The sequence below is a fragment of the Chiloscyllium plagiosum genome, chromosome 32, assembly GCF_004010195.1.
Source record: "Chiloscyllium plagiosum isolate BGI_BamShark_2017 chromosome 32, ASM401019v2, whole genome shotgun sequence".
Lineage (NCBI taxonomy): Eukaryota > Metazoa > Chordata > Chondrichthyes > Orectolobiformes > Hemiscylliidae > Chiloscyllium > Chiloscyllium plagiosum.
Window position 1 is genome coordinate 41,504,589 of NC_057741.1, and position 13,988 is coordinate 41,518,576.

A 13,988-nucleotide genomic window follows, 5' to 3' on the forward strand; every position below is an offset into this window, starting at 1 on the left:
TTGTTCCAGTTTTTCCTGCTTCCTTTATATTCTACAAGGGCCCTGGAGGGCTCTGTCTGATTTCTGATATTCTGTCATCTTCATTCAATACATTTAGTAGAAAATTAGCTATTAGAGTCTGGTCTTGTGTACTTGGACCCTGGATCTTCGCATTCCGTTAGCACTCGCTGCTCTTTCCCCAAAGCCTTGCAAATATTTCTCCTTTTCAGGTCGTCCCTTTTCAAAAGTGAATGTTTTGCTCGCCCTTTCCGATGCTCCTGAAGAGGTTGTCACTGTTTGCAGAGGGTTTCAGTGTGTACTGCTGTGTTCCTGGGCTCACCCTGAGCCCTCTCTCTGGCTGGGAGGGCTACAAGGCAGATCTGAGCTGCTCAGACAGACTCCCCCACACCCACCCCTGGCCATTGCTGTAACTGAGCTCAGCCGCAGTCTCTGCCTCATGCTGTGAGCTAGAGCTCTCTCTCTCTCTCGCTCTCTCGCGTCCTGATCCAGTGCCTACTCGCTGGACTGACTGTGGGCTCTCTTCATTCTCACACCGTGTTTTCCTGGTCATTTCTAGCTGCGGGATTGAGGAAGATGGATATTGAGAACGGGTCTGCTCCCTGTGCCGAGCTGGACCCGGCTGCTGCTTTCCTGGAGCAGCATCACCATGAGATCGAAGGGATCGAGAGGGAACAGGAGGCCGGTGAGATCCCGGGCAGTGAGGCAGTGCAGAGCCAAGGGCTGGCTGCAGGAGGTGAGACAGGATAAAGTGTCCCCCCCCCCCTTCCCCAGCAAGACAAGAGACAAGGATCAGACCTAGCGGCTGGATGCTCCGAAGTCACATCTGGAGCACAACCTTGTCTCTGCTGTGCTGCTGAGGGGAATAATATCAGGAAACTGACTGGAATTTGTCAATAGAAATTCCAAGCTGGTGGGAGACAGTGGGTCTACGTCCATCCCAAAGACAGCGAGCACAGGGAATGCTGGCTGTTTCAGCACTGGGAATGGCCATATTCAATACATGGGCAAAGACAATCTCATTGTGATTTTCTTAATGAGCAGCAGGAATGTTGGTCCCGGCACAGTGTTAATGTATAATGTTTATCTTTACCACAACATCCCCACCCCCCACCACCACCCCACATTATACCCACCGTTAGCAGTACCACTGTCACTCTGATATTCCCATTGCCCCTGGGTAGGATAGAGATGGCGGAGATAGAGAAATTCATTAAAACTGAAGAGAAACCAGGGTTTTTGCCGAGCATCATAGAGGAATTTTTTAAAAGTTTGCATTTTTTGTAGTAATAAACATCAGAACATTTTATTTTGATTCTTTCCAGCGGAAAAAAATGAAGGTTTAAATGTTTTTCAATCTGTATTGGCAGCATTTTCTGCATTTATTCTCTGTGCCAATTTCAGCTCCGGTGACAGATGGGGATGAGGAGTTAATCTCCTGTTTCTCGATCACATGCTGCCTAGGAAACAAACTCCATCTTCATGGTGTGGGTGGGGGAAAATACAGCTGCAGTTCCTTCAGGCAACTGTTACCAACCAGGCTTTCTCCACCCCAAACCTTGCAGCTTCAATGTGAAAGTGTTCGATTCTGTAATAAACAACAGGCTCCACTAAAAGGATACTTCCAAATAAATAATTGAATGCTTTATGGTGTAGGTGTTAACTTGCTCATATAATTTTCTGGAAAGGTCATATCACATGTATTAATCCATCTTGTTGCAAAACATGGTAAAAGATAGGGAACTGAATTGTCCACCTGATGTCCAAAGTCAGGTCCATTTCTGCATCCTTAGCCCAAGCATTTCTGTTGTGTGCCACTGGCTTAAATTTACGGAGATGACCAATTAGTAAACTGCCCTGGGATCTGCCATTCGCTTAGGGATGGGGAGGGAGCACAGAGATGCAGGTGGGCCATCCAAGGGGCCTAAGGGAGGCTTGTCTGACAGTCTTGCTTGGAAGGTAAATGCTACCTCAACAGGTGGCAACTGAGAAAGCTTCACAAAATGGTGACGTTTACCAAAATCTCCAAACAGCTTCCTATAAATAGGCAACAGAACCATCATGGGGATCAGTGTGTGGAAGGGAATGCCGTTCCAAAACGTTACACTTGTGCTAATTGAAACTTTTCTGTTTTCTTAACACAGCAACAAGCTAAAATCTCTGTGATAGTGCCCTAACCGCCTCCCAAAGAGCTGTCATCAATAAGTTCACAGGCTTGTGACACAGTGCAGTGGGGATGGAGAATGTCTAATGTGACATGAACACACTTGATTTCCCATTGGATTTCACCATTTGATAGCATCTAGGCTGATATGATTGTGACCTCTACTTTTTTGCCCATCCCAATACCCTTTAACTCACTTGTTAATCAAGATTTATCTCAAAGTCAGAGAGTCAAACAGCATGGAAACAGACCCTTTGACCCAGCCAGTCTACCAACCATGTTCCCAAACTAAACTAGTCCCACCTGCCTGCACTTGGCCTATATCCCTCCAAACCTTTCCTGTTCATGAACTTATCCAAATGTCTATTAAACATCATAACTGTACCTACACCTTCTGCCTTAAAATATTTAATATCCCAGACTTTACTGTTCTCTCAGGAAGAGAATTCCACAAATTCACAACCCTTTGAGTGAAAGAAAATTCTCCTAATCTGTCTTGAATTGGACCATAAGACCATAAGATATAGAAGTGGAAGTAAGGCCATTTGGCCCATCGAGTCCACTCCACCATTTAATCATGGTTGATGGGCATTTCAACTCCATTTACCTGCACTCTCCCCGTAGCCCTTAATTCCTTGTGAGATTAAGAAATTATCAATCTTTGCCTTGAAGACATTCAACGTCCCGGTCTCCACTGCGCTCCGTGGCAATGAATTCCACAGGCCCACCACTCTCTGGCTGAAGAAATATCTCCTCTTGAATGAGTACTTTTCTTCAGTATTTACGAATGAGAGGAACCGTATTGTTGAAGAGGAGAGTGTGAAACGGACTGGTAAGCTAGAGGAGATACATGTTAGGAAGAAAGATGTGTTGGACATTTTGAACAACTTGAGGATAGACAAGTCCCCCGGGCCTGATGGGATATATCCTAGGATTATGTGGGAAGCAAGAGAGGAAATTGCAGTACTGTTGGCAATGCTCTTTTCATCTTCACTGTCAACGGGGGTGGTACCAGGGTACTGGAGAGTGGCAAATGTTGTTCCCCTGTTCAAAAAAGGGAATAGGGATAACCCCGGGAATTACAGGCCAGTTAGTCTTACTTCGGTGGTAGGCAAAGTAATGAAAGGGTACTGAGGGATAGGATTTATGAGTATCTGGAAAGACACTGCTTGATTAGGGACAGCCAGCACGGATTTGTGAAGGGACGGTATTGCCTTACAAGGCTGATTGACTGCTTTGAGGAGGTGACCAAGCATGTGGATGAGGGAAGAGCAATGGATGTAGTGTACATGGATTTTAGTAAGGCATTTGACAAGGTTAAGTTGTGGGCATTGCCGAAGGATGTTGTAGGTTACAGAGGGACATCAATAAGCTGCAGAGCTGGGCTGAGAGGTGGCAAATGGAGTTTAATGCAGAAAGGTGTGAGGTGATTCACTTTGGAAGGAGTAACAGGAATACAGAGTATTATTTACAAATAAGAATGCGGAATACAGGGTTATCGGTAGGGTTCTTAGTGAGGTGGAGGAACAGAGGGATCTTGAGGTCTATGTTCATAGGTCTTTAAAAGTTGCCACTCAGGTGGATAGAATTTGTAAGAAGGCCTATGGTGTATTAGCGTTCATTAGCAGAGGGATTGAATTCAAGAGTCGTGAAGTGATGTTGCAACTGTACAGGACTTTGGTTAGGCCATATTTGGAGTACTGTGTGCAGTTCTGGTAGCCTCACTTTAGGAAAAATGTGGAAGCTTTGGAGAGGGTGCAGAGAAGATTTACCAGGATGTTGCCTGGAATGGAGAATAGGTCGTACGAGGATAGGTTGAGAGTGCTAGGCCTTTTCTCATTGGAACGGCGAAGGATGAGGGGTGACTTGATAGAGGTTTATAAGATGATCAGAGAGATAGAGTAGACAGTCAGAAACTTTTTCCCCGGGTACAACAGAGTGTTACAAGGGGACATAAATTTAAGGTAAAGGTGGAAGGTATAGGGGAGATGTCAGGGGTAGGTTCTTTACCCAGAGAGTGGTGGGGCATGGAATGCGCTGCCTGTGGGAGTGGTAGAGTCAGAATCTTTGGTAACCTTTAAGCGGCAATTGGATAGGTACATGGATGGGTGCTTAAGCTAGGACAAATGTTCGGCACGACATCGTGGGCCGAACGGCCTGTTCTGTGCTGTATTGTTCTATGTTCTATGTTCTATGTTCTCATTTCTGTTTTAAATTGATCCCCTCTAATATTAAGGCTGTGCCCACGGGTCCTAATCTCCCCGTCTGACAGAAACAAATTCCCAGCTTCAACCCTTTCTAAGCCATGCATCATCTTGTAAGTTGTTGGAAGGAATCCTGAGAGTCACGAGGTAAGAACTGTTTAGGGATAGTCAACATGGCTTTGTGCGTGGGAAATCATGTCTCACAAACTCGAGTGAGTTTTTTGAAGAAGTAACAAAGAGGATTGAAGAAGGCAGAGTGGTAGATGTGATCTATATGGACTTCAGAAAGGTGTTCGACAAGGTTTCCCCATGGGAGACTGATTAGCAAGGTTAGATCTCATGGAATACGGGGAGAAATCGCCATTTGGATACAGAACTGACTCAAAGGTAGAAGACCGAGGGTGGTGGCGGAGGGTTGTTTTTCAGACTGGAGGCCTGTGACCAGTGGAGTGCCACAAGGATCGGTGCTGGGTCCACTACTTTTTGTCATTTATATGAATGGTTTGGATGTGAGCGTAAGAGGTACAGTTAGTAAGTTTGCAGATGACACCAAATTGGAGGTGTAGTGGACAGCGAAGAGAGTTAACTCAGATTACAACAGGATCTTGATCAGATGGGCCAATGGGCTGAGAAGTGGCAGATGGAGTTTAATTCAGATAAAAATGAGGTGCTGCATTTTGGGAAAGCAAATCTTAGCAGGATTTATACACTTAATGGTAAGGTCCTAGGGATGTTGCTGAACAAACAGACCTTGGAGTGCAGGTTCATAGCTCCTTGAAAGTGGAGTCGCAGGTAGATAGGTTAGTGAAGACGGCGTTTGGTATGCTTTCCTTTATTGGTCAGAGTATTGAGTACAGGAGTTGGAGGGTCATGTTACGACTGTACAGGATATTGGTTAGGCCACTGTTGGAATATTGTGTGCAGTTCTGGTCTCCTTCCTATCAGAAAGATGTTGTGAAACTTGAAAAGGTTCAGAAAAGATTTACAAGGATGTTGCCAGGGTTGGAGGATTTGAACTATAGGGAGAGGTTGAATAGACTAGGGCTGTTTTCCCTGGAGTGTCGGAAGCTGAGGGGTGACCTTATAGAGGTTTAAAAAATTATGAGGGGTATGGATAGGATAAATAGACAAAGTCTTTTCTCTGGGGTAGGGGAGTCCAGAACGAGAGGGCATTAGTTTAGAGTGAGAGGGGAAAGATATAAAAGAGACCTAAGGGGCAACTTTGTCACGCAGAGGGTGGTACATGTATGGAATGAACTGCCAGAGAAAGTGGTGGAGGCTGGTACAATTGCCACATTTAAAAGGCATTTGGATGGGTATATGAATAGGAAGGGTTTGGAGGGATATGGTCCGGGCACTGGCAGGTGGGACTAATTGGATTAAGATATCTGGTTGGCATGGACGAGTTGGACCAAAGGATCTGTTTCCGTGCTATACATCTCTGTGACTCTATGACTATGAAAGATCACAGTCAGTGCTTCTGCTATTTCCTCATCCATCTCTCTCTCTCAACTCTAAGACATACCCATCGGGGCGAGGAGATTTATCGATTTTTAGACCTTTTAGCTTTTCTAGCACTTTCTTTTTTGTAATGGCTGCCATAGTCAATTCTGCCCCGACTGTCCTTAATTGTTGAGATATTACTCATGTCTTCCACTGTGAAGACTGACACAAAGTATTTATTAAGTTCTTCAGCTATTTGCTTATCTCCCATCAATTTAGAGCAGCCCAATGTCAACTTTTGCCTCTTGTTTGTTTCTTATATATTAAGAGAAACTTTTACTATCATTTTTAACATTACTGGCTAGCCTACCTTCATATTTGATCCTCTACTTCCTTATTTCTCTCTTTGTTATCCTCTGTTTGTTCTTGTAGTCTTCCCAACCTTCTGATTTCCCAGTGCTCTTGGCCACTTTGTAGGTTCTCTTATTTCCTTTGATACATTTCCTGACTTCCTTTGTCAGCCATGGCTGTCTAACCCCTCCTCGGATAATCTTTCTTTTCTTTGGGATGAACCTCTGTACTGTGTCCTCAATTACACACAGGAACTCCTGCCATTGTTGCTCTATTGTCTTCCCCACTAGGCTCTGCTTCCAGTAGGTTTTCATCAGTTCCTCTGTCATGCTCCTGTAATTACCTTTATTTAACTGTAACACCATTACATCCGATTTTGCCTTCTCTCTTTCAAACTGCAGACTGAACTCCACCATATTATGATCGCTGCCTCCTAAGTGTTCCCCTTACTTTAAGATCTTTTATAAAGTCTGGCTTATTACATAAAGCCTGCTCCCTTGTGGGCTCCATCACAAGCTGTTCCAAAAAGCCATCCTGTAATCATTCCAGGAATTTCCTTTCTTTGAATTCACCAGCAATATTATTCACCCAGTTCTCCTGCATATTGAAGTCCTCCATGATCACCGTGGACTTGCCGACATACTGTATCTATTTTTAGTATAGATTACTTATAGTGTGGAAGCAGGCCCTTCGGCCCAACAAGTCCATACCGACCCTCCGAAGAGCAACGCACCCAGACCCATTCCCCTCAAACTACGGGCAGATTAGCATGGCCAATTCACCTAAACTGCTCATTTTTGGACTGTGGGAGGAAACCGGAGCACCCGGAGGAAACCCACGCAGACACGGGGAGAATGTGCAAACTCCACACAGTCAGTTGCCTGAGGCGGGAATTGAACCCGGGTCTCTGGCGTTGTGAGGCAACAGTGCTAACCACTGTGCCACTGTGCCGCCCATCTGGTACATCTTGGTACATCTTGCATCCCTGGTCCTGACCACTGTTGGGAGGTCAGTACATAACTCCCATTATGAGTTTTTTTGCCTTTGTGGTTCCTCAACTCCACCCACACAGACTCCACATCATCTGACTCTATGTCATTCAGTGCCATAGATTTAATCTTATTCTTAACTAACAATGAATGGTGAGAGAAGCAATTAGATAATTGCTTTCTTTTTTATAAATGAAGTATTACTTTGAATGAACTAAAACAAACTCAAAAAGGATAAAAGCAAATTATTGCGGATGCTGGAATCTGAAACCAAAAGAGAAAATGCTGGAAAATCTCAGCAGGTCTGGCAGCATCCGTAAGGAGAGAAAAGAGCTGACGTTTTGAGTCTAACTGACCCTTTGTCAAAGCTTTGACAAAAGGTCAGCTAGACTCGAAACGTCGGCTCTTTTCTCTCCTTACTGGTGCTGCCAGACCTGCTGAGATTTTCCAGCGTTTTCTCTTCGAAAAGAATAAAACACTTGGTCCAGGTAGATTGCATCCAACTGTTTTTAAAAATCTAATGAAGAGATGACAGAGACATTTCTACGTGTCACTCAATTATTCATTAGAAAAAGGTGTACTATCAGAGTACCAGTGGCTACCTCATGTAATTCCTATATTGAAGAAGGACAGTAGGGAATTGTACACCAGTCAGCTGGAGAGATTGAACAAACATTGAAAAATGGATTTAACTTGCATAGGTATTGCATAAGGAAATCCAATTGAATTTTTTGAGGAAGTAACTGAGTCAATGATGGTAATACAGTTAATGTAATCTGTATTTTCAAAAGCCTTCAATAAAATGCCTCATTAAAAAAAAACAATGTATAAAGTTAGAGAATGTAGAACCAGTGGACAAGTTAATTCAACCCTTTCTCCACAGCACTGGCATGCCTCCCCATGGGGCACTGCTCCCTGCTGTGCTTTTGTTGCCACATGTTCATCTTGGCTAAAGGTCCCGCCTGTCCCTGGATCAATTGCACCAGGAATGTAAAGGCCTCCCTCCACACCATCTCTTGAGCCAAGCATTCATCTGCTGTATTCTACTTTTCTATGCTCACTAATGTCATAGAGTTATGGTTATAATCCAGAAACTGAGACAAATTACATAAATACATCTGAAGGAATGCTGCAGGAGGCCTTGGACAGGCTAGGAGAGTGGGCAAAGAAGTGGCAGTTGGAATATGATGTGGGGAAGTGTGAGGTTTTCTACTTTGTTAGAAAGAATAGAGGCATGACTATTTTCAAAATGAGGAAAGGCTTTGGAAATCAGAAACTGAACGGGACGTGGGAGTCCTAGTTCAGGATTTTGTTAAGGTGACCATGTAGGGTCAGTGGCAGTGAGGATGACAAACACAATGTTAGCGTTCACTTCAAGAGGGCTAGAATACAAGAGCAGAGATGTACTGCTGAGGCTGTATAAGGCTCTGGTCATGTTTGGAATATTGTGAGCAGTTTTGGGCCTGTATCTAAGGAAGATTGACCTTGGAAGGGCTCCAGAGGAGGTTTACAAGAACAATTCTGGTCATATGAGAAGTGGCTGAGGACTCTAGGTCTGTACTCAGTGGCGTTCAGAAGGATGAAGGGAGATCTGATTGAAACTTACAGAATACTGAGAGGCCTGGATAGCATGGATGTGGAGAAAATGTTTCCACTAGCAGGAGAGATTAAGATCCAAAGGCAAAACCTCAGAGTGCAGTTCCTTTTCGAAATGAGATGAAGAGGAATTTCTTCATCTCAGAAATGGTTAATTTGTGGAACTCATTGCTGCAGAGGGCTGTTGGAGGCCAAGTCATTGAATGTATTTAAGACAGACAGATAGGTTCTTGATGAGTATGGGGATCTAGGGTTACAGAGAGAAGGCAGGAGAATGAGGTTGGAAAACATATCAGCCATGATCAAGAGGTGGAGCAGACAACATGGCCCGAATGGTCTAATGTTGCTCCTATATCAGACAGTCTTATGGAATGGCACAATTCAATCAGCAATGTTAGATTTTATAATTTTACTCCGCCTCTACCCTGATCAGAAGTTGCTTTGGTTCTTAGGTATAAATAATGGCAAGAATGATGAGCCTCAGTATTATTTTGACAGTGAACTCTGGTTTAATAAAAATTAACACCATTTTTTGTCAGGAGGTATCAATTGGATTTAGAAAGGATAATCTGTCTTAAGATATTAAAGAGTTAAAAATAAACCTGTTTAAACTAAACTATGATGACTCAACACTCAGTGAATTTTTATTTTATCAATTACCATCTCTTTTATCCAACAGGAAAGAACAATGAAAACTGCTTATTAAACTCCAGGGACATTTATTCCATCTCAATTTAACTTACCTTTGTTTTTAAATTAACCTGTTCAGAGATGTCATTACGCAGTTAAACCTAGGTCTTCTGGTTCAGGAGCTGGGTATGCTGCTTTTTTTTAATCAACTGGACTTATCTTAAGAATTTACGTTAATAGGTAGCAGTTTGAGATACTCAGTCACAAACATTGATTTGCAAAATAAACAATAAATCTTGACAATTTATTAGTTCAGAAAATGAATTAATGGATTAGTCATTCAGATTATGAAACATGACTATTTCAGTTGTCCTCACTGTATTGTCAGAATGAAACATCAGGTATATTGTTTAGAATGTTCCAGTATAGAAACAGGCCATTATCTCAGTTGCTGGTTTTTATGATCCACATAAGCTTCTCACCTCCTCCCCCCCCCACCCCCAACCAACTGTTATCTTATCCTATCAGCACAAGCTTCTATTCCTTTCTCCTCTTATATGATTCCTTTCCCCATTTAGAAAATAATCACACCTCTATTCTTCCTGTCAAAGCACATAACCTCACAATTTCCCACATTGTATTCCATCTGCCTGGTCTTTGCCCATTCCAAGTCTTTCTGCAGTTTCACCACTTCCTCAACATGATTTGCCCCTCCAGCCTTCTCACTTCCACAACACTACTCTCCCCTCCATCTATTTTTGTGTTATCTGCAAACTTAGCAACAATGCTGTAAAATGCTGTAGCAACAATGCTGTCAGTTCCTTCATCCAGATATGATTTGGAGATACTGGTGTTGGACTGGGGTGTACAAAGTTAAAAAGTCACACAACACCAGGTTATAGTCCAACAGGTTTAATTGGAAGCACTAGCTTCTTGAGCGTCGCTCCTTCATCAGGTGATAAGCGACACTCCGGAAGCTAGTGTGCTTCCAATTAAACCTGGGTTGGTGATGTCATTTCCTGTGGTGATGTCATTTTCTATGGTGATGTCATTTCCCAAGTGTTATCCACTTAGCGGACCCAAAGTTTGGGTTGGATAGTTGGCAGAGTTTGTTTGAGTCTCTGCATTACTGTCTCTGCTAAGAACCCTGATATCGGCGATCCCATGGGTGTTCTGTTGGTTTGCCTGCAGGTTTTGTTGTTGAAGGTGAAGTGGGTGGTAAGGCATAGGTCCATTAGGTTGATGATACTTCCTTGCTGATGAAGTTGGTGGTGTTTGGTGTATGTGTCTTTGAGCCTTCTAATAGTGTAGTCAGTGTTTCCTTGGCCAGGTTGATGTTGATTTATGTGAACAAGGCGGTTACATCAAAGGAAACCATTATTTCATCCTCTTCTATCTTAATGTTTTTAATGGTCTTCAGGATGACATCTTTGTCATCACTAAATGAAACACGTTAGAGGAAACCTTCAAGACCATCAATAATACCCTTACTGGCATAAACTTCACTGAAGAGGAGGAAAACAACAACAAACTGCCATTCTTAGATGTCACAGTAGAGCGAACAGCCAATGGGGAACTTCAAACCAGCGTCTACCGAAAACAACACGTGCGGACCAAATACTGAACTACAGAAGCAATCATCCCAACACCCACAAATGAAGTTGCATCAGAACATTTTTCCAACGAGCCACCACACACTGCAGCACAGAGGAACTATGCAGAGCAGAGGAAAATTACCTATACAGTGTATTTAAAAAGAATGGGTACCCAATGAACACAGTCCGCAGATTTCCCAGCAACAAAACCAAACAAGCAGACAAAACGCTTCCAGAAACCTTAGCCACTCTCCCCTACATCAAAGACATCTCGGAAATGACTGCCAGACTACTCAGACCCCTTGGCATAATGGTAGCCCACAAACCCACCAACACACTAAAACTGCAGCTAATGAATTTGAAAGACCTTATACAGACAACAAGCAAAACTAATGTCATTTACAAAATACTGTGCAAGGACTGTAACAAACGCTACATTGGACAAACAGACAGAAAACTAGCCACCAGGATACATGAACATCAACTAGCCACACAACAACATGACCCTCTCTCACTAGTGTCCTTACATACAGGTAAGGAAGGACACCACCTCGACTGGGACAACACATCCATCCTAGGACAAGCCAAACAGAGACAAGCATGAGAATTCCTAGAAGCATGGAATTCCAACCAGAACTTTATCAACAAACACAATGACTTGGACCCGGTTTACACCGCCTGAGAAAAAGAACAGGAAATGACATCACCATGGGAAATGACATCACTAACCCAAAGAAACCCAAACATATAAATGGAAAGCAGGAATCATCAGCAGTGCTTTGTCGGGAGGCCCACTGAAGATATTATCTAGTATGGTGATGAAACGTCTGAAAATGATCCTTCCAGCTCAGCAAGCAAACCTACATCCATGGGTTTAGGGTGAGAGGGGAAAGATATAAAAGAGACCTAAGGGGCAACTTTTTCACACAGCGGGTGGTACGTCTAAGGAATGAGCTGCCAGAGGAAGTGGTGGAGGCTAGTATGATTCCAACATTTAAAAGGCATCTGGATGGGTATATGAATAGGAAGGGTTTGGAGGGATATGGGCCGGGTGCTGGTAGATGGGACTAGATTGGGTTGGATTACCTAGTCGGCATGGACGGGTTGGACCGAAGCGTCTATTTCTGTGCTATACATCTCTATGACTGAGGTCAGGCTAACCAGCCTATGGTTTCCTATCTTCTGTTCCCTCCCTTCTTAAATAGGGATGTTACATTTTCCAATCTCTGGTACTGTCCCTGACTCCAATGAGTCCTGAAAGGTCATCACCAGTGCCTCTACAATCTCCTCAACTGTCTCTTTCTGAGGTGTAGCCCATCTATTCCAGATGATTTATCCTCCTTCAGACCTTTCTGTTTCCCCAGCACCTTTTCCTTCGTGCTGGTCTCTATACTCACCTCTTGTTAGCTTCACAAATGGCACCTTCTTATAAGGTTTACCTTTTAACCAGCTGAAGGTTCTGTATCTGCATTGTAGATGCAAATTAAGCTTGCCATAAGAAGTGAACTCCTGCCCATTTCAGCCTAATTATTCCTTTAATAATTTAACCTCTTTGACAGTGCAAACAAATTAATGGAAGTTTAGGATCTCATTCTTTCAGGATTTAATTGTTGTTAGCAACATAGAACATTTACTTAAGAACATAAGACCCAGGAGCAGGAGTAGGCCATCTGGCCCCTCGAGCCCGCTCTGCCATTCAATAAGATCAAGGCTGATCCTTTCGTGGTCTCAACTCCACTTACCCGCCCTCTCACCATAACCCTTAAACCCTTAAAAAGTAGGACCTCAGAAGGATTAATCTCAGGATTGCTACCAGTGCCCACGTGCGAGTCAGAGTAGAAATGAAAGAATGGGCAGGATGAATGTGTGGCTTGAGAGATGGTGCAGGAGGGAGGGGTTCAGATTTTTGGGACATTGGGACAGGTTCTGGGGGAGGTGGGACTATTACAAATTGGACGGTCTGGGCTGGACTAGAACCAATGTCCTTGGGGGTGCTTTTGCTAATGCTGTTGGGGAGGGTTTAAACGGACGTGGCAGGGGGATAGGAACCAAACGAGGAGGTTAGTGGACAGTAAGGAGGTAGTAACTAAAGCCTGTAAGGAACCAGATCATGAAGTCAGTGTGATTAAGGGGAAGAGGAGGCAGGTTAGATGCAGATTAAGGCAAAGAAATGGCAAGTGGGAGTGTAATCCAGGTAAGTGTGAGGTGCTGCCTTTTGGGAGATCAAATGTTAAGGAAAAGTATACAGTTAATGGCAGGAGCCTGAACAGCACTGATATACAGAGGGATCTTGGGGTTCAAGTCCATAGCTCCCTGAAAATGGCTACACAAGTAGTTAGGGTGGTAGAGAAGAAGTATGACATGCTTGCCTTTACTGGTCAGGGCATTGAGTAAAATAGACAGGATGTCATGTTGCGGCTTTATAAGAATTTGGTTGTGTTTCACTTAGAGTATTGTATTCAGTTCTGGTCACTACATTCCAGGAAGGAGGTGGAGACTTTGGAGAGGGTGCAGAAGAGGTTTACCAGGATACTGCCTGGATTAGAGGGTATGAGCTATAAGGAGAGGCTAGAAAAATGAGGGTGTTTTCTCTGGAGCAGCAAAGGCTGAGGGGAGACTTGATAGAAATCTACAAAATTATGAGATGTATAGATAGGGTTGACAGTCAGAATCTTTTTCCCAAAATTCAAATATCTAATACTAAGGGCCATGGATTTAAGATGAGAGGGAGAAAGTTCAAAGGGGATGTGAGGACAAGTTTTTACACAGAGTGGTAAGTATGTAGAACGTGGTTCCGAGGTGATGGTGGAGGCAGATTCAATAGGGTCATTTAAGAGTCTCTTAGATAAGCACATGAATATGCAAGAAATGGAGGAATATGGACCAAGGGCAGGCAGAAGGAATGTATTTTGTGCCAAATTAAACAACATTGTGGGCCAAAGGCCCATTCCTGTGCTGTATGTTCTATGTTCTGAGAAGCCCTAACGAAAGTGGAATCAGTGAGTATTGTGGGCAAACT

General features: G+C 43.5%; 1 protein-coding gene across 3 annotated transcripts in view; it reads left to right on the forward strand.

The window, feature by feature from the left end:
- The first annotated feature begins 294 nt into the window (after positions 1–294).
- Positions 295–13,988, forward strand: part of LOC122539556 (clathrin light chain A-like) — a 51,552-nt gene continuing 37,858 nt past the window's right edge. For 2 of the 3 annotated variants that reach the window (XM_043674539.1, XM_043674540.1), the window contains exon 1: positions 295–733. In XM_043674539.1, the coding sequence (XP_043530474.1) occupies positions 574–733 (160 nt within the window). In that variant the 5' untranslated portion in view covers positions 295–573. The remainder of the gene's footprint in view (positions 734–13,988) is intronic. The other variant, XM_043674538.1, reaches the window with a different exon arrangement.